The sequence below is a fragment of the Apodemus sylvaticus genome, chromosome 2, assembly GCF_947179515.1.
Source record: "Apodemus sylvaticus chromosome 2, mApoSyl1.1, whole genome shotgun sequence".
Taxonomy (NCBI): Eukaryota; Metazoa; Chordata; class Mammalia; order Rodentia; family Muridae; genus Apodemus; species Apodemus sylvaticus.
The window spans coordinates 161,446,298-161,466,449 of record NC_067473.1 but is presented as its reverse complement, the minus strand read 5'-3'; the positions used below and the strand labels follow the sequence as shown (position 1 = coordinate 161,466,449).

The 20,152-nt window shown below is 46.7% G+C and overlaps 1 protein-coding gene across 2 annotated transcripts in view; it reads right to left on the bottom strand.

Moving 5' to 3' along the window:
* Positions 1-20,152, bottom strand: part of Ano2 (anoctamin 2) — a 325,589-nt gene that overhangs the window by 224,886 nt on the left and 80,551 nt on the right. For both annotated transcript variants that reach the window (XM_052172696.1, XM_052172697.1), the window contains exons 4-8: positions 19,558-19,709; positions 16,213-16,267; positions 13,563-13,614; positions 1,916-1,971; positions 663-704 (exon numbers count right to left, since the gene is read on the bottom strand). In XM_052172696.1, the coding sequence (XP_052028656.1) occupies positions 663-704; positions 1,916-1,971; positions 13,563-13,614; positions 16,213-16,267; positions 19,558-19,709 (357 nt within the window). The remainder of the gene's footprint in view (positions 1-662; positions 705-1,915; positions 1,972-13,562; positions 13,615-16,212; positions 16,268-19,557; positions 19,710-20,152) is intronic.

The following is a 20,152-nucleotide window of genomic DNA, read 5'->3' as shown; positions in this document are numbered from 1 at the left end:
AGAGGTCGGGCAATAGGATGGCATGAGAAAAAGACCAGCAGACCAAAGAGGCTGGAGCCACCCTTCACTTCCTATACGTGAGGGCCCCACAGTCCCGGGGTACCAGCAAAAGAAACAGTTCTTTGCAGAGGGCGTAGCTGAGTGTCACATGGTCAGGAGCTGTGGCCACCACTGGAGGGGTCCCTCTAAAGGAAGCACCCTCCCCCCCCAGCTGTAGCCTAGTTCCCAGCTTCCTGTCAGAGGCATCCTGCTTCCTGCTCCCTCAGTACATTGTCATTTGGGAGTGGCTTTATAATATTTACACACCTGCCTATAGGACAGGAAACTGTTACAAAGATGACCCAGAGGATTCCAGAATGGATAATCATGCGGTTTTTTTAATGGTCAGGGACACTTCATAGGCAGAGGGATTCTAAGCATCTACCCACGGGGCAGTATAACCTGGGTTAATGTCTTGGTGTTCACACCCATACATCAGGGAAGACGGACGGTTAGTGTCGTTCAGTTGGCGCTCTCCTGTCTTTGAAGGGTGGGGTTTGTGATGGGAGAACTGTTAAGATTTAGATATGTAAATGGAACACTTATGATCCCTTTGGCCAGTTCCATGCCCAGCCACACTTTTACACACCCGAGGTCCTCAGCACAGGACAATGGAGGCTCACCTTTCTGTCATTCATGTCGTCCCCTGGACTGTCATATTCACCCTGGAGGGAAAAGGGGACACCAGATAAAGCCAGTGGAATCATCAAGAACAGATGCTAAATGAGAAAGGACTTCCTTTCATTCATTTTTCTTCTTTCTTTTCTAATGTCATCTCTTTCATTTCTATTTAAGGAAAATCAGAAACATGGCATGGTCAGGAGCCAGTGTTTGATTTCTTAATCATCACCTTGTAGTGTTTAATTAGGATAGCTTTTCACACAAAATGACCCCCTCCCATGCTTTACAGATGAGCCCAGGTTACCACTCTCAGTCCATGCAATGGCAGGGTCTATGCCTATAAATGGGTTAACATATGAGATCAAATTCACCCCATGCCGTGACACCCTATGCGTACAGCTGTCAGGAATTAGCTTTACGTACTCCACAGCAAAGATGTCAGAAGTGGGAAGGCTCCCACCTAAGAAAGTTGTGTTGGTCAGATTCATGTGGCTACTTTGCATGACAGGTGTAGACGGTGGTGAAGCCAAGAGGTATTTAGTTGAAGGGATGCTTAAGCTCTTCACAAGTTGTCTTGAAATATTACTGCATTGCATCTTGGGAAGACCATTACTCCCAGCCAAGGGAACAATACAGAAACCAACTTCCAAGTTGTGTATCACCCACACCACCGAGGTTTCTTCCATGGCTATCCACCTGCCTTCACTGACAACCCAGCCATGTGTACTTTTAATCAACTGTACACTACATCTGTATTTTCACAGTTTTGCCAAAAACAAAGACAAGGTGTCAAGGGAAGCTCAGACAAAAACCAATGCATGCTTCTTGTGAGCTGGGAAAAGGACTGGAAAGACAGCTTGAGACCTTTGGCAAAAATGAACAAGGTGCTATCCTCAGCAATGAGAAGTTCCAGGGTTGGCAAAGGTGTTTGAATCTCAGGATTCACTCCTGCCTTCTTTGGCCAAATGTTCATCCACCCCAAGGCTGGTGGCTCCAACTCTCAGAAGATTAGAGAGAGCACACTGATGAAACAATGCTCGCAGGAGTCATGGCGCACTCTGTAACCCTGGCTCCCAAAGCTGAGGTAAGAGGACGTGAGTTGAGGCAAGCCTGGGTCACAGAATGAGGGGATCGAGAACGCAGGCACCGAGAAGAGAAAGAAAGAAGGGAGGGAGGGAGGGAAGAAAGGAGGAGAGGGAGCAGAGGGAAAAAAGGGAAAGCAAGGAGTGGGGGGGGGGGGATGAAGAGTACTTACGTCATGAAGCGGGTAGGCAGCCTCATAGATATTGTTTGCTATTAGAGAGTTAATGCCTGCAATGTAAAGAAGAACAGTAACTCCGAAGCACAGCCCTCTCAACCCGCATTTTAATCAATAGTAACCCCCCCCCCCCCCGTGCCTCCTCTGTGGGCTGGGAACCACTGCATTCTCTGCTCTGTCCCTCCACTCAACATCTCGTCCTCAAGCTTTAGTTCTTAGTAGAAGGGCAATGGTGTCTGCTTCTCAAACACCAGTGATGTTTTCATATTCAGTATGCTGTGAGAACCTTCACGCTGCTCTGATCCTATTCTGACTCCAGCCTGGTAAACTCTCCACACTGTATGGCCACACACATTGCTTCGGATCTTCTATGTACCGTGTCAGCATAGATGAGTTCTGAAGGATGACTTCAGCCATGATAAATTAATGTAGGCATCAATGTCCTGCCTTACCTTCCTATATCTTTACAGGACTTCTTCATTCCGGTGATTGTCCTGCCTTCCTAAACTGCAACAGCCCCAGGGTCTGAGATTCCAGCACAGTACTACTCAAAATAAGGTATGAGGAACCTCTGACTCTTCCACAGCTCGCAGACTGCAGAGTGCTCATTGGTGCTGAGGTTGAGAGCATCTTGCAGGGTCACTAGCAATATTTGCCCCTTACTCTTACTCTCCCACAGGTACAGGAAGGGGTCTTGTGGCATATCATGACGCCATCACCTCAGCTGATGGAATATATATGATGCCTATGACTTCTTTTGCTCTATATTTTTCTGTTTTCACTCTAATACAATAAAACCTGCTCAATAAAAATCACCTACATAAAATCTCTTTAGTGCCCCCAATAACGTTTTTATTATTTCTTTTATTTTTGAGATCATAACATAATTAGATCATTTCCCCTTTCTTGTCTACAAACCTTTCAATATGCCCCTCTTTGCTCTTTCAAATTTGTGGCCTCCTTATTCATTGGTGTTTACACGCATATATGTACATGTATATACATATATATCCCTAAATATAACCTGCATGGTCTGTATAATGTTAGTTATAAGCATGTGTTCAGGACTGACCATTGGTATTGGATAATCAATTGGTGTGCTCTTCCCTGGTGAAGACTGGCTCATGCCCCTGGATTCCTGAGCTGCCTGGAGTTCTTTGTGCAGGGTTGAGGCCTCATGAGCTCTCCCCCATCCACTTTGCATGTCTAGTGCTATAGTCTTTGCTCTGCTCATGTTTAGGTGGTCATGTTGGTGAGACTTTATAGATGTCTGTTCTGGCACTACTAGGAGACACAGTGTCATAATAAACTCCAGGGCAAAAATGCCCTGAGATTTAAAAAAAAAAAATCAAAAAATGGGAGTCTCACAGGGATATTCACTGTTTAGTCCTAGAAGTCCTCCTCCATGCCACTTGCCCATAGCAACGTCTAGTGAGGAAACGCTGAGTGGACAGATACTGTTGGCTCTCTAACTGCAACCCTGACAACAGAGAGCGTCTGCTCACAGAACAGAATGACAGTTATTTCCTTTTTCTGTCTTGGTTTTATTAAGAGGCTATAAAGTAGTCTGCATGTTCTTCATCAGGTTGGGCTATCCTAGGTCACCAACCTGTACATTCTGCGTCAGATTGAGCTATCCTGAGTCACCAGCTTCCTGGTAGAAGGAATTGTCTCTCACCAACTTAGAGTTCTAAGATTATGCATACCAGGATCCACATTCAATCCCAAAGAGGAAGTTCCTGGGGCCCAGTAGTTTCCCGTGGTCGTGCACATACTCTCATGCCTGAACTGTTCTTTGCAGAGAGACAGTGGACAGTAAGACAAAGTCATGGAGTTCTGAGGAAAACAGCGCACAGCACTGACACTCAGTAGGCTGTGTTGTCAGTGGCCCTGCATCCACAATGAGGCTGGGACACAGCTCTAGGCATCAACTCATTAAAACTCACCACTTCCTACCTCATATGCCCAGCCACACCCACACATTAAAACACTGAAGAGGATATCAAAACAATCCTCTCTTCCCTAACAGTTCCCAATTCTCAAACCTTGCTAAGATTCAGCAAGGTTCTAGCATGCCACATACGCCGTGCCCACCGGTCCCCTTTGGTGCTCGGTAGACATGGCCCCCAGGAATTTGAAAGCTGCGTGGGCACAGATGTGCCTTCAAGAGCTAGCAACCCTCTTCTAGTTTTAAGTTTCTTCTTTGGGGTTAACATAAAACATGAGAAATAGCTTTTGGGGATGGGGAGGGGCTGAGAAGGCCATGCAGGTGGGGGAGGGGTGCCGGGGTGGACAAGCTACACATTCATTTTAACTCAGAAGACTACAGTTTCAGTCAGAGCATCATTAATCAGAGCCCTAACCACAGCAATCTGAAACAACCCCACAGTAATCAAAGGGAGGAGAACCAAGCTGGGGCCGCAGGGGTGGGGGTGGGGGTGGGGGTTTCAAGCTATGAAAGTAATGTTGACATGGGCAGAAGCGGAAGCGTCACAGGCTGGTAAGGTCCCCAACATGACCACATCCCAAGAATTACCTCACTCACACCCCACTGTTACCATGGCAGCTGTAAAACCACCAAAGACAGTCCCAACACTCCATGGGGGATAAAAATACAACAAACAGGTGTTTCACCCTCTTGGCTGAAGCATCAGACTGATGATCTCTAGCTCAACTGGAATGTCCTCGAAAGATCTCCGTTCACTGGGCTATACGCTGTACGCCTGCTTCCATCTCAAACCTATACACAGCTCCACCTTCAACAGGCAGTGCATCCCCTCCAGGACACAGGCTGCCTTTTGTTCTGTGTCCTCCACCACAGCCTTCGATGGACATGAGTCAGAGGGGATGGTCTGTTTCTGCTGTGCCTCTCAACACCCTTGGTTCACTGTCCTGACACCCAAAGGGGTGACATTTGAGAAGCCATGAGTCCTTAGCTGTACATGCCCAGTATCTCTTCTAGATGTTCAAGTGCCCCACCCCCACCAACACACACACACACACACACACACACACACACACACCCTCCTCCTCACTGCCTTGTTTGGCAAGCTACCCTGATGAGGAAACTTGAGACTCAGGTTGATTAGTCTGCCTTCTAAAACAGGAAGTCCAGGCAAATGGTCTTTTGCCTTGGAGCAAAGACTCCAGGTTATGAAATCTGAGTTATCCTGACTCAGATACCCAAGGCTCCCAATAGATGTCACTGAATGTTTCTCTGTCACCTATAGCTGTGCACCTCCCACGGGACACCTAGGTGGTAACCATGGTGATCCCAATCAGTGTGGTTGCTGGGGGGAGGGGAGGGGAGGGGAGGGGACAGGAGGGAGGGAGAGGACCTGAAAGGCAACTTCTCCACCACAGCTAGCTACCCTACCAAGCTGGGCGTGCACAGGCCTCTCCTTTCACCCCCAGACTCCAGAAACCAAGACTCTACCCCAAACAAGCATGGAAATCAGTTTGAAAAGAAAAGAAAATAATCAAACGTTTTTTCAAAAAGAAAAGGAATCCCTGCTTTGAAAATTTTGGATTTTTTTTCCCCTTCCTTTTCAACAACAACAACAAAAAAATGGGCTAATTGGTTCCATCATGTGCCATTCATGTGGCCACAGTGGCAAGGCTTTCTTCCTCGGGACCACATAGATGCTCTTCCCGCACTGGATTAGGCACAGTGGGGGGAGGGGAGAGGAGAGAGGGAGGGAGGGAAAGAGAGTGCGCGCGTGCACACAAACGCGAGAATGAGCATAACAACAAACTTTTGTCTTCTTCCTCCCAGAATGAAAGAAGGCCATGGAGCGGCAGAGAGCTGCAAGCATATTTCCCTTCATTTCCCTCCAGTCCCCAAAGAAAAGCAAAGCCTCAACTCAAAAGCAGCATAGACTCTGGGGTCCTGCAGAAGCTGACCCCTAAAGTCATTGGCCCTGTCTCCCTTTCACAACACCAGCAACTGCACACCTGTTGCTTACAACTCTAAGCCCCCAAAGGTAAAGGCTCTGGTTCCTTGTTACTCAGCATAGACCACACTTTAAACAGCCTGGGAGACTGGCCCGGCATCACTGCCCCTCCGTATCCAGGAGCATCTGAGCTAAAGACCACAACCAGAATGGACTCGGGCTCCTGCCTTGGGTAACTGGAGCATGCGCATTCAAACCCCGAGCCTTGCCTTCGGTTCTGCGGACACAGGCGAGAATGAAGTGCAGGACTTTATGGTCCGCCACCCAGAGACAGTCTCATTAAAGCTACAAATGCTGCTGGGTGGCAGGGAGCACAGCTCTGCTCCCTGCAGGCCAAACTCAAGGGAAACTTTCATCCTTTGGGACAGGTACTTAGGAGAGATGGTGCCCTCCTCCCGAAAGCCCATTTGGTTTTGATTCGCTCCACAACAGGGCCTGCTCGGCCCAGTCTTCTGCTTTCATCCCTGCGCTCCAGCCGGACATAAATCTAAAGCAGAGCCCCCAGACGGCACATTTAACAGAGACTATATTTACCCATCACCAAATTGTCTTGACGTGCGCTTAATTACTTAAACGTCTTTAATCCCGAGCCTTTTCTTCTAACAAAATAGAAACCAGTTCAGCTGGATGAACGATAAACCAGATGTTTACAGCACACACCACGGTCTGGCTCCGGTCAAAATAATTAAGACATCGTCTCCTGAGTGGGAGGGGAGATGCCCAAAGCGTACATTTGTTTCAATGCTCTGACACCAAAATGTCCATGAAAATGTACCCCTATTAATCTGTAATTTTCTATCCATGGAAAGGTAATAATAACTTCCATATGAAGGAGAAAGAAAGGTGTTTGTCCCGTGATATGGTCAAGAAGGCTAGGGTTTCTCGCCAAGGATAAGGTCACTTTAAAGTTCCTGCGTGATGGAAGACACAGCCAGGGCCCTGGCAGCTGACCCTGGGAAAGGTGACAGTGATTAAGGAGGCATGGCGGGGCTCGACCAAGTGTGTGATCGCTCACATGCTTCTCCCACTAGGCGGGATCTAACTTGTAAATACTGTTCATCTCTGAAGAGTGTGTGCATTAGCCATAATCTCTCACTCGCAGGGGTGAGGCTCAGGAGCAGCTGAGATGCTCCCTCCTCCAGGGCTTATGGGAGAACCCTGGGAAGTTAATGGGCAGGGGCAGGAGAGAAGGTTTAATGGAGCGAGCCTGAGGACGTCTGATGCCCTCTTCTGGCCTCTGTGGACACCAGCTCTCACTTACTTAAGGTCACATATGCTCAGTTTGCCTTTTTACACTAGCATCAACTCCCTCCAAAGAGAGAGTCAAAGGGAACCAGAGGGAACTGGCTGTAGTAGCTAGAACATTGCGGGATTCATTTCTATATGTTAGTATGATACAGCTTGGAAAATAACAAGAAGGCGGCTCTTTAGAGGCACGCTTGGCTATCCTAGAGTACTTCTGGAAACCAAGAGGCAAGCCTTCTGCGATGTTCTACACAGTCTTAGATGTCATTAGGTCACGGAGCCTGGAACAGCCCACCAGACTACACCTTTATTCTTCTCTTTTTCACTAGCTGACTTTAGAGATCCTAGGAATCACCTGGGTGGATTATTGACACTGCACATCCTAAGACCTTGTCCCTACAGATTTTAGTGCACCGGCTTTTTCAATGAGTTGAAACTAGGAAAGTGGGTGGTTCCAATGCCACGTACATGCAGCCATTCCTGGTCAACATATCCTGAGGTCGAGTTGCAAAAGGCTAATCTAGAAGGACAAACTTCTTCCAACTATCTTCACACCGACTGGAATCCTCCCAGTTGGCATGTCCCATCTCCTGTCCACTCCTACCCTCTCTGAGGTCTGCAGGTCCCAACAATTGCTCTGAATCCTTTGTGTGCTTAAAGAATGGCTAGTTCCTCTTTGGGCCTCATTGTCTTGTATGTAAAGGAGACCACACTGCTCCTTTGAATCATGGGTTCTAGTAGGAGTCAGAGCTGGAAGGGTTCAGCAACATGACAATTTTTTCATTTTTCTGATGGGGCAAAAACAGGCTAGGGAAGGGATGTAACTTGGTTCATCGCAGAGCTGGGAGGCACCCACTATTCCACCCATGCCAGACAGGTGTGTGCCTACTGTCTAGCTCCCCTTCTCAATATACCTCTGCCCTTCCCACTCTAGACAGAGTAGACTGGCATAGTCTGTGGTTTCCTCCTGCATCCCATCCCTCAGAGAGATGGAGGGAAGGACTTATGCTCCCAGCCTTCTGTTCAGTCACCTGCACAAGGAGAGCCCTCTACCCTCCTTCCATGACCCACAGGGCTTCCATCTACTTATGGATCTAAAAAGGTCGATAACTTTGCTACTATGAGTTTCAGGTTGCTGCATCCTTCCTGACACTTCTCAATATCTGCCCTGGGCTTCTGCGAATGGTGGTTAAATGCCCACCCTGGATTCTCCTGAGTGTGTCACTTCTGCTGCAAGGATGCTGGCTGACTCCCTGAAATCAGGGACCTTTCTAGGGCAGCCCCACCCTAACTCATCTCCCTCTTCTCTGGCAGTCCCTCAGGAAGTCCCTCTCTGTGTATCTCATGTAAGACACTCCCATCTTCAGTGCCTTTCCTCTAAATGCACGTGGCCACATGATATATTGTCCAGTTTATGTATTGGCTTATTTCTATCTCTCTTCACTAAAATGTCAACTCCCCTGAAAGAGGAATTTGTTTCTGTTTAATTCACCACTATATTATCCAGCTCTGGAATTTGAATAGCACAGAGAAGGTGCTCAAGTAGTTTCTGAATGAATAAAAGGGTCAGTCTTCTAAGACCTCTGGGAAACCCTTCCTGATAACTTCTACTGACAATTGGTTGACTTACTGAAAACTGAGAAGACCTTCTAACTCTGGCCCTAAATTACCCACTGTGTACTAGTCAGTAATTATCTGTGAAATTAGATAACACTGGTTAGACTTGCACCTTATAGTGATGCTTCAAATGGACCAAAAGAGCTAAAGATTAAAAAAAAATGCTTTGAAAAATATCCAAATAAACGCTTGAATTTTGGCTGCAATAAATGCCTTATTTGTTCAGAGATCTCCTACCTGCTTAGTTCCCACCACAGAACACCCAGAAGCAAGGAAAACTATCTATAAACAGCTAATGCAGAGCTCATAAAATCTACTCCCCCTGATGATGTGTGCATTCTCCACAGCAGGATCCTGGCAGCGACCCCTCCTTCAATTTCTCTTTTCCAGAATTTTAAGGCACTTGTTTGTCTGTCTCCCAAATGGCACAGGAAAACAGAAACAGCACAGTCTGAGGAAGGAGGTCACCAGGTCAAGAGGTCAAGAAATGAAGGTAATGAGCTCAGTGATAATCCACAGGGAAACACACTCCCTCCCTCCCTCCCTCCCTCTCTCTCTCTCTCTGTCTCTCTCTGTCTCTCTCTCTCTCTCTGTCTCTATCTCTCTCTCTCACACACACTTTCTCTCTCACACATGCATTGTCTGTCTCTCTGTCTCTCTCCCTCTCTCTCTTTCTCTCTCACACAGACATTCTCCCTCTCTGTTTCTGTCTGTCTGTCTCTCTCTCTTTCACACACATACACACATATTGTCTCTGTCTGTCTTCCTGTCTCACATACATTCTCTCTCACCCATACACATTTTCTCTCTCACTCTCTCACTCTCTCTCTTACACACACACACACACACACACACTTTCCTTCCTTAGTGGTTATCCAGAAAAGCACACCCATGGAGTCATCTGGAGAATGCCTGTAGATCACGTGGCCACGTGACCTGAACACTCCCCATTCACTCATCTGATCACAGAAATCTAGCACAGAAATCTAGCCCAACCACGGTTAGCAAAGAAAGAAAGCAAGATCTGCGTAATCGGTTTGGGAAAGATTTCTACCCAAAGGATGCGGCCACAGGCAAGGATAGCCACAAGACTGAGCACAATCCCCTTTCCCTTTGCTTGGGATTAAGTTTCATTAAGTTTTGGCTACAACTGCAGAAACCCCAGAGCCTTATGGTTGGGTATACTCTATCTTTCCCTCCTAGTTTTGACATTAAATTTTAATTTGTGTGTCCTCCTGGTTCTTATTTTTTTTCAATTTATTACTTATATTAGGCTTGTTTCATTGTTTTCCTTGTAAGCCACTCGAGAAATGTTTGTGAAACAAGGCAGAAGTATAAATAAATCTGTACAGGAGGATTATGTATAGGCAGATGCTTTACAAAAGCCAGCATCGATAAAAACGTATTGTCTATAAAAAAAAAAAAAGTGATGACTGAGCGGGGATGGGGGTGGAGATGGGGGTGGCGACTGAGCTGCAGTTATCCTCACTGCCACACCCACTTTCTAAGGTTCCAGTTAAGCACAGTGAGAAAGAGACTAAGGTATTGTACCGGGGTCATGAGTATAATGACCGTCAGGAAGGCCAGATTCAAACCCAAGGATCTGGGTCAGGGTAGGGGTTGTCTACAGTGCCAAACACAATCCCATTCTTTTTCTCTCCCACTTATGAGATAGCAGGTACTCTGAAGAAATGCCTGTCACTTATACCCACGTGTGCTTCACCTCTAATAAACTGGATAGGTAGGCAAGAAAATCTCAATACATCGCCTGGGCTCAAAGATCTGGATCACCTCAGAGTCTCACAGTGTTACCTCCTTCCTCCCTGATCCTATTGTGTTCTTCGTTGTTTTTGATCTGCCAAGGTCAACTTATAAGTTGTTCGAAGAGCTCCAACGGCTTCATTTTGGCCAGGCAGAAGTCAAATCGCTAGGGATAGCCTTCCAAGTCTGCTGAGAAGCAGAGTTCGAGCATCCCCTCTCACCAAGGGAGGGCAGCAGTAGCAGCTACGTTGCAGTTAACTGGCTCTGCAGACTCCTCCTCCAGACTCTGCCCCTGGTCCACAGCTCTTCAAAGGTAGTAGGAATAGCATCAGAGCAAGGGTAGCTAGCTTCTAGATCCACTTATAACAACTTCAACTCAACACGTGGCCTTGGGCAAGTCTCCAATGGTCCTTGTGCCATCTGTAGTTGATGATAATTCCCAGCACACCACTGTCTCCAGGAACCACAAGCCTGATGCTGGATAATTTCTGTTGATACTAAGAAGCAGATATGGAAGGTAATTGCTTCCTGCTTGGTGCTCTTTTATCATTGTGTATGTGATTATACCCAGCACCTGCTGCATTATCTCCTAATTATCTATTTACACATCTGACTGGGTGACTACACTGCAGGCCCCCTCAATGGCTGACAGAAGGTCAGTTCATCTTGGCATTCCTCAGCCCCTGTAGCATCATCTGACACATATCAGGTACTTGAAATAGATGCTTTTAAATGTCTAAGAAGAAAGTCAGATTTTGAACACTACTGGCCAACAACAAAATCCTAAAGATGTTTGACTTTAAGACAACACACACACTAAATACTAAAAGGAGAAAGAAAACAGAACCTGTTCAAGCAGCCAGCTTCCCGTGACCTTCCAATAATCCTGGGGATTATCCTTTCCCAAAGCTCCAGCTCTCAAGGACTTTCCAGTTTACAAAGCAAACTCACAGTTGCCTGTTTAATCTTTACAAAAACTCTGAAAGATACGCTTATGATCTCCATCCCACACAAAGGAAACTGGGTTGTAGAAAGGTTAAGTCACTGTCTGTGAACACAGTCAGAAACTCACCAGTGATTTCTACGGAACTAATAGGCTTGGCATTTTTAAAATTAGTTCATTAGATAAAGTCAACTGAGTAGAATGTGCAAAGCAGAAAGCTAGGTGCATAGCTGCATAGGTGCATAGCTACATAGGGGCATAGGTGCATAGCTGCATAGGTGCATAGCTGCATAGGTGCATAGCTGCATAGGTGCATAGCTGCATAAGTGCATAGCTGCATAGGTGCATAGCTACATAAGTGCATAGGTGCATAGCTGCATAGTTGCATAGGGGCATAGGTGCTGAACCGGCTGGTTTTGTGTGTCAACTTGACACAGGCTGGACTTATCACAGAGAAAGGAGCTTCAGTTGGGGAACTGCTTCCATGAGATCCAACTGTGGAGCATTTTCTCAATTAGTGATCAAGGGGGAGGGCCCTTTGTGTGTGGTGCCATCCCTGGGCTGGTATTGTTGGGTTCTATAAGAAAGCAAGCTGAGCAAGCCAGGGGAAGCAAGCCAGTAAGTAACATCCCTCCATGGCCTCTGCATCAGCTCCTGCTTTCTGACCTGCTTGAGTTCTAGTCCTAACTTCCTTTGGTGATGAACAACAGTGTGGAAGTGTGAGCTGAATAAACCCTTTCCTCCCCAACTTGCTTCTTGGTCACAATGTTTGTGCAGGAATAGAAACCCTGACTAAGACAGGTGCATAGGTGCATAGGGGCATAGGGGCATAAATGATGGTTTAAGCACATATCCGGGGCTCACTGTCGGTGAGTCAAAGCCATGAGTACAGAGATTAAGCAAGAGAAGGACTGAGGTTAGTGGAAGCTCCAAAGAGCATTATGGGAGAATCAGTGGACCAGACTTGATCTGGGAATATGCAATGATAAAACTGAGGCTGTCGCAGCTCATATGTCCACCTCTGCCACTTTGGGCATCTCGGAATAACGCATTAGCACCAAACTGTCTGCCTTAATGTGTATGTTCTGAAATGTTGGGGCTTTGCTCCAAAGGAACAGAAATCGTCATATCTGGAAAATATTCCACAAGGTGAGTGAATCCCACCAGTCACAGTGAAGAGAATGTTGGCTTTAAGAGGACATTGCTATCGGACTAAAAGCAGCCTGGGCAGGAGGAGGGAAACTGAGGCAGGAGGTCAAGATAGGAACCTCGGGACAGAAACTGAAGCAGAGTCCAGTCTTTCAGTAGTCATTCACCCTCTCTTGGGGAGAAAGAAGTTTCTTCATTCATAGAATGAGTTAGAGTCCCATTAAAGACAGCTAAGATACTTTTCTTCCTGAAAACAGTAAATGAAAATTGGCTGTGGTCACTTAAAGCTACTGTGTACTCCTTAGTTTTGCCGACTCGGCACAAGCTAGAGTCACCTGGGAAGAGGGAGCCTCAATTTCGGAGCTGCCTCCGTTAGATTGGCCTGTGGGCACATCTGTGAGGCATTTTCTTAATTGCCTATTGATGTAGGAGGACTGACTCTGTGGCCAGTGTCATCCCCGGGCAGGCAAACCTAGGAATATAAAGCAAGTAGCTGAATAAGCCGCATGGAGCTAACCGTGAGCAAGGTTCTTTCACGGAGTCTGCTTCAGTTCAGGCCCCAAGTTCCGGCCCCTGCCTTGACCTTCCACCCCAGGTTCCTTCTTCCTGCCCAAGTTGCTTTGGGTCATGGTGTTTGACACAGCAGTCAAAGGCAAGCTAGAACAAGAGAGTTGCAGCATAATGGTAGGGATAGAGCGAAAGATGCAGTTAGAACTGGAAAGGCGAGGACCACCTTCAACCATGGTGAGCTGGAGGTCTGGGGGAAGTTTCTACGGCCTGGGAGCATCCTGGACAAGAGGTGAGGTGGGCGCCTCTGCTCCAGGGCCCAGAATGGCTGCTTTGCCTAAGTTGAAGCAACCCTTGCTTGTGGAGCACGGGTCTGCTGCTCTCCCTGTTGCCCACCAAGGAAGGCGTTGACAGGGCTGCGCCCGGCCCCTCACCACCTCACGGATCACCACGTGGGAGGGCTGCTTACCCATCGTGTTGTTGGCTCGAGAACAGGCCGTCCGCTTCAGAATCTCATGTACCTAAAAGGGAAGGACCGCAGAGCTATGAATGCCGGGACCATGTGCGTCACCACCCTGTGAGGCAGGCTGTCTGGGACAGAGGCACAGGCCTCATTGGGAGGAAGGGGGCGCCAAGCATGTGCGGAGCGCATGGCCGCCTTGTCAAACCCATTCAAGCTTCAGTGTTTTGAGGAAGCAAAGAATTTAACCCCTCATCCCACCCCACCCTGAGAAATGAATCAATAAAAGACTATAAATTGGCTGCAGTGACAGAAGGAAAGGAAAACAGAGGCAGCCTGTGATACACAGCCCTCTTGAGGGCCCTGGAGGAAGTGTCTGGGTCTGCCGCCCTCCCATGTGTGGGAGCCTCAGAGAAGGCTCACAGTTCCGGTTCCCTTCTCTCCCTCAGAGAAGGGGCCTCCTCCATCAGTCAGAGGCGCACCTAACTCGGAGAGCCAGAAGGAATGCTGGGAAATCACAGGGCATGCAGTCAGATGGCGAGGGGCCTGAACCCACATCAGAAGATCTGTTCCTCTGCTAGCAGCGCCCTGTCAGAGGCCTAGGAAAGTTCTGGAAGGCAGTGGACGTGCCAATGCTTAGTGCGGACGAGGACAGCCTATCCTGGCACTCTCGGTAGCTCACAATGTTCCTGAGTTCTCACCCTGCCTGATCACAACCTCTTCCTTCCACAGCAGAAGCGGGCACTGTGGGGGTCACCTGCTCTGTTGCAGCTCAAAGTCTCACAAATCTAAAAGATCTAGACAACGCTTGATTACTTTGAAGACTACCTCTCACGTGGAGTGGTACTCTTCAGAGAGACTGAGGTGTGTATGGCTCAGTGATGGCCATCTAATGACGTCCTCGTGGGTCTCAAGCCTCAGCCAGACTAAACTAGGATATCGTACCCAAAAGAAGGGAACAAATGACGGAGCCAGCGAAGAAGAAGTCACAGAAAACAGTCACAGACGTGTGCAGTGAGACACCAGGCAAAAGGTGGAAGGATGAAACCCAAGGATCTCTTTTGCCCTTCTCATATTTTGGGGTACACTAGGGAAAAGGCAGAGACTAGGGAAGAAACACTTCTAGAAGGAGGGATCAGTGAGGGATGTGCTTCAACGCCATTATTCACACTCCTATATTCCTGCCGCAGACCTAGAGGGAGTGGCAAATAAATAGTTTCCAGCAGAATGGGGCTCAAGCGTTTAATTCTGCTTCTAATACAGCAGTAATTCAATTACAATAATAATTAGGAACAGCATTTATATGCCTTGTATTATTTTACAAGCACTTTGCAATGATCGGTTAATCTCCACACCCTATAACGACCCCCTCCGTGTAGGAGCCAAGTCATGTTGGGAATTAATTGACTTATAATAGCATCAAAGAAAACAGGAAGTTTACACCCTTTTCCATAAGAAGGGAAAAGAAATCATATGGCCATTTTAAAAAAATCCTTCCTAAAACATGCCATGAAGGGACCAGAGATGATTTTGCTGATGTTGACAACGCATGTTTGGTCTTGGTTTTGATTTTGACTTTTTTTATCTTGAAATCAAGAGTGAAGGTCATGTGTCTGTGTGTGTTGGAAATGCTTAGTGACTGTTCCCTGTCCCTTCTTACCTTCCTTGTCACCGGGTAGATGGGAAGTCCTGCTAAGTCTCTCTCCCATACTTATTCAGCACTAGAGGTGTAAGCTCATTCCTAAGGAATGTTACTTCTACGCTTCCCTCATGGGGATAAGTTCTAGACTGCTCTGGTCCCTCTGGCCTTCCTCTGCCAACAGGCTGTGTTCTCTAGAGTGGTAGAGAATAAACTGACAGGTAAATGAAGATGGCATGTGTGTGGAGATGGGGTCACGAGAACAGAAGCCACACACAGATTTGTATTAGAATCAAACTCCGATAAAATTAAATCTTTTGGTATAAAAGAAAAGAAAGATGAGGGAAGAAAGGAAGGAAGGAAGGAAGGAAGGAAGGAAGGAAGGAAGGAAGGAAGGAAGGAAGGAAAGAAGGAAGGAAGGAAGAAGGAAGGAAGGAAAGAAGGAAGGAAAGACGGGAGGAAGGACATACTAGCTACAGCTGCAGTCAGGAATGTTGGCTCTCTGTTTTATTATTGGGCGAGTTGTCTAATTAGCATTTCCTGTGAAATAAATTTACATGAGTTATTGCCATGGGGTTGAAGGAGAAAGCGTCCATAGAAAGGCACATTATCCCAGAAACCTGGACTGCTAGTAACCGTATTCAGACACTAACAATCCAGATGATTTTTTTCTAATGCAATACTTCTTATACCCTTGGGGATTTTTTTTTATCTGTAAGCCAAGGAGTTACCTTAACTGGTATCAAGCCCTACCATCTCTAACATCCCCTGATTCTATGATTCTAAGACAGATCTGCTTAGAGAGTTCATAAGTAGCTACATCCCCTCAAGCCTTAGCAAACAAGGAACTTGTTTGCTCTTTCTTACGCCACTGGGATGGGGAGGCTCTTGGATGCCTTACAGTTGCTAGGCAGCGCCAAGCAAATAATAATGAGAGATAGCAGGAAGGGAAAGGAAATGCCAAACATATACCTGACCACTCCCCAAACCCTTTACTAAGCCAGAACACCCGTTACTTACAATGCGGCTCCGGGTAGCATTGTCAAAGAAGGTGTCCTTTTCTTGGATGTTGTACCTAGAGGATCCAAGAAAGAAATGGTGAAGCCAACCCATTTCTCCACTGACACCACCGTCCCCACAGCCCAAGGCAAACCTTTGGGAAGCAGCATGGCAAACCATGAAAGTTTTCATACACTCAACACACACAGCATGAATGCTTGTTTTGAGCCAGGAATTCTGAAAACTATTTGTAGAAGTTGTTAATAATGAAAATAAATGAACAGAAGAAAAATGTCATAAAGAGATCCAGTACAAAGTTAGTCACCTTGAAGTTGATATGAAAGATTATCACGAAGGCACAGTTGGTGACCTCGAAAGCACTGAAAATTGTAATTATGAAAAGTCTGTAAATAAAAAGTTCGTGAGAAAATATGCCATGGTAAGTTTTCAAAATTAAAGCAGATGGGAAATACACCAATGCCTGGACAAAGACAGTGAAAATGGTGGGGGAGGGCTTTCTTGGGGTATCAGAATCATAACTGTTGGTCTTTCAAAATTCCATTTTGTATTCTCATTGTCATAACATCAGTAGATACCAAACTCAATTATGAAAGGCCTGTGAGTATTCATATATTGAACAACAAATAGCAACAGCAAAGCACTTGAAAGACAGTGAAATCTAGAGTTCAAGGGCAGCCTGGGTTATACAAGAACCTGTTCAAAACAAAAACACAAAGTCCCACAGCACCTATGGAGTGCTCCCACAGTCAGGAACCTTGCTGAGCACACAGATTGCTGGACCTTCTCCTTCCTCTTCAGTCAACATGCCACAGTGACTGATGCCAAATGAAGCACGACTCTGGGTAGACTGTGGCTTTTCGAGGACAAGGACAGAGATCAGACTTCTGACAGAGAAGAACAGAATTTTCTAGAAAAGAAACTGTCTATTCACTGGCCTTAAAGGATAGCAAAAGTGACACAAAGGGAAATGTGTGGGAGATAGCTGATCAGAGGCCAGCATCCTGGTGCATGAAAGCCTAGGGATTCGATGAAGCATGGAAGAAGACAGAGACAAAGAGAGCAGCGAGGTCACCAACTGTGGTCCCTGTGTGATACACTGCCAAGCAAGATGTGGACTAATGGCATGACTGTCATGGAGGTAACCAGTCACTCTCTCATTAGATTTCCCTGGTATTGTAAACCTATACAGAAGGTCACAGCTGGAAACACTAGAGGCCTTAGGGGCAACCTACTACTCTTTGTTTGCTAAGTAGACATATTGGCAAACGGCCTTGTAAATATTTGCACACAAGATCAAGGGCACTCGGTTTTGGTCAGAGAAGCTTCTTTTTACAGTAAGTGGAGGTTAATGTAGAAACTCTTAAGTGGTAAAAAGTATTGAGAACCAGTAGCTCTTAAGTGCTCAACCCTTACAAAATATCTTTAGCACCCACTCCACGGCTCAGAGAGAGAAGAGGAGGAAGAGGAGGGTTAGGGGAGTAGGAAGAGGAAGAAGCAGAAACCGTAGACTACAAGGAGGAGGAGGAAACAATATTAGAACTAGAGGAGGGGTAGGAGAAGTTGTCTTAAGGACATTACAGTCATTCACTGCACCCATGAAATCACAGTTACTGTAGTTACATTCACAAGATTGGGCCCTTCGACATTCCATCATAGATAGGGAAGAGGCTTTGGAAGCCTCACTCTTCCTGGGTAGCCATTAGCAGTTAGTAGACCCTGAAAAAAGGAGGACCATTTTCTTCAGTGGTGTAACTCCTGGTTAGTGCCCATACCCTGTCATATAAACCTTGACCCACAGTTGAGTCAACTCACTGGGTCACATAAAAAGAAGGAAGGAAGGAAGGAAGGAAGGAAGGAAGGAAGGAAGAAAGAAAGAAAGAAAGAAAGAAAGAAAGAAAGAAAGAAAGAAAGAAAGAAAGAAAGAAAGAAAGAAAGAAAGAAAGAAAGAAAGAAAGAAAGAAAGGAGAAAGAGGGGGAAGGAGGGGAGGGGAGGGAAGGGAAGGAGGGAGGGAGGAAGGAAGTGTCTTAGTTAGGGTTTTACTGCTGTGAACAGACACCATGACCAAGTTTTATAAAAAACAACATTTAATTGGGGCTGGCTTACAGGCTCAGAGGTTCAGTCCACTGTCATCAAGGCAGAAACATGGCAACATCCCGGCAGATATATGGTGCAGGAGGAGCTGAGAGTTCATTTTCCTCTGAAGGCTGCCAGTAGAAGACTGACTTCCAGGCAACTAGGGTGAGGGTCTTATAGCCCACACCCACAGTGACACACCCACTCCAACAAGGCCACACCGCCTAATAGGGTCATTCCCTGAACCAATTATATAAGAACCATCATAGGAAGGAAGAAAGAAAGAGAGGGGGGAGGGAGGGTGGGGGAGAAAGGGAGGGAGGAAGGGATAAAAGAAAAGAAAAGAAAAGAAAAGAAAAGAAATGAAAAGACATAGAAGTATGAAATAAACTTGCCCAGCCCAGCAGGAATGGGAGGAAGAGAAGATGGAGAAAAGAACAGCATATATGTTCACACTACCTGTGCATGGCGAACGGGAGCCATGCTGGGTCTTACTGTGTCACCTGTCTGTGAGAGCCGGGTTGGCCTGAAATCTGGTTTCCCCTTTGGAGCAGGAGGATAGTTATAAGGTGACAGCAAGAGATGTCACAGGACTTGCTGTGAAACTGCATATGCACCCTCATACAAGTGTTGTCAATCATGGGGATGAGGGTGAGAGGCATTCTCCAGTGAGCACAGAAACACTGCCCTAAAACTCACGACCTTTGCGTCCTCTTGGCCTCTGTGCCCCCTTTGCCTTAGTCCTTCGATCCCCATCACCCCAGAGCTCCTCACGCACGGTTTATGCTGCATCTTTCACTCCCCGCCTTCCCTACTGTGGTCATTTCTTCTAAAAGTTTCCCAAATGATCATGCCCATAAAGAGATCTTTAGTCATTCTTCCATAGAATCAAAGAGAGCATGAGTGGGTATAAAGAAATCCAGAATTTTCCTCCACCTTCTCACTGTTTTTCATGTAGTACCAAACCTAGTCAGATGGACTTGGAAGAGGGACTTGCCCATGGAGTTTTACAGTTCAAGCCTGGCTGTCCCTGGTGCTCCATTCAGCTTATATAGTGGCCAAGAAGTAGGTGTACGTTCCTGCATGGATGTCCAGGGATGTGTTGGATAACTTCATAGAGGAAGGGCCGTCAGGAACATAGGAACAATCTCCCCTGGATCCCAGGCCCCAGGGTCATCATGTCCCAAGTCTCAAGGCTCAGGCACAGAATGACACTGGAAGTCCTTCCCCATCCCCTCTCATGTGCCCATCCTAGCGGCTCCCATACTCACAGGTACATTTTTTCCCTGGAGAATGGGTAGGAGAGGTTTTTCATCCTGTTGTTGCTGTGTTCAGGAACTCTGGGCTGCAGGGGTGAGCTCAGCATCTGCAGAATGGCGCTGAACTTCTTTGCAATGCTGCCTCCTGCTTTGATCTCGTACATCTATGGAAAATAAAGCACAGGATGCCACCTGTCACACCTGAAAAAAGCGCAGGGAGCAGAGGTCCCCGGGGAAAACACTCCAAGCAAAGGAAAGGGCAGGAAGAAGAAAACAAAGCAGGTTTTTTTTTCTTTTTCTGCATTGCTCTCCAGAAGCCCCTCTTGTCACACATGCTGTGGAGGTGGGTGTCCACTGCAAAGACACATGCAGATTCCAAACTTTCTGGCTGTCCCGCCATCTTCCAGAAACTGCAGGCCTACCATGAGACAATCGCCATACCTCCACTGGATAAATGCATATAGAATTATAAGAGAGAAAATACCGGGTGCTTGACACCAGTTGGCTCTGATTCCCACACAGCCCTATTAGGTATCATGGGAATCCTCGTCCGCGCTGAGATTTCAAGTGAGTGTCACTACATCAGGTTTTTTCCATGGATGCTGGG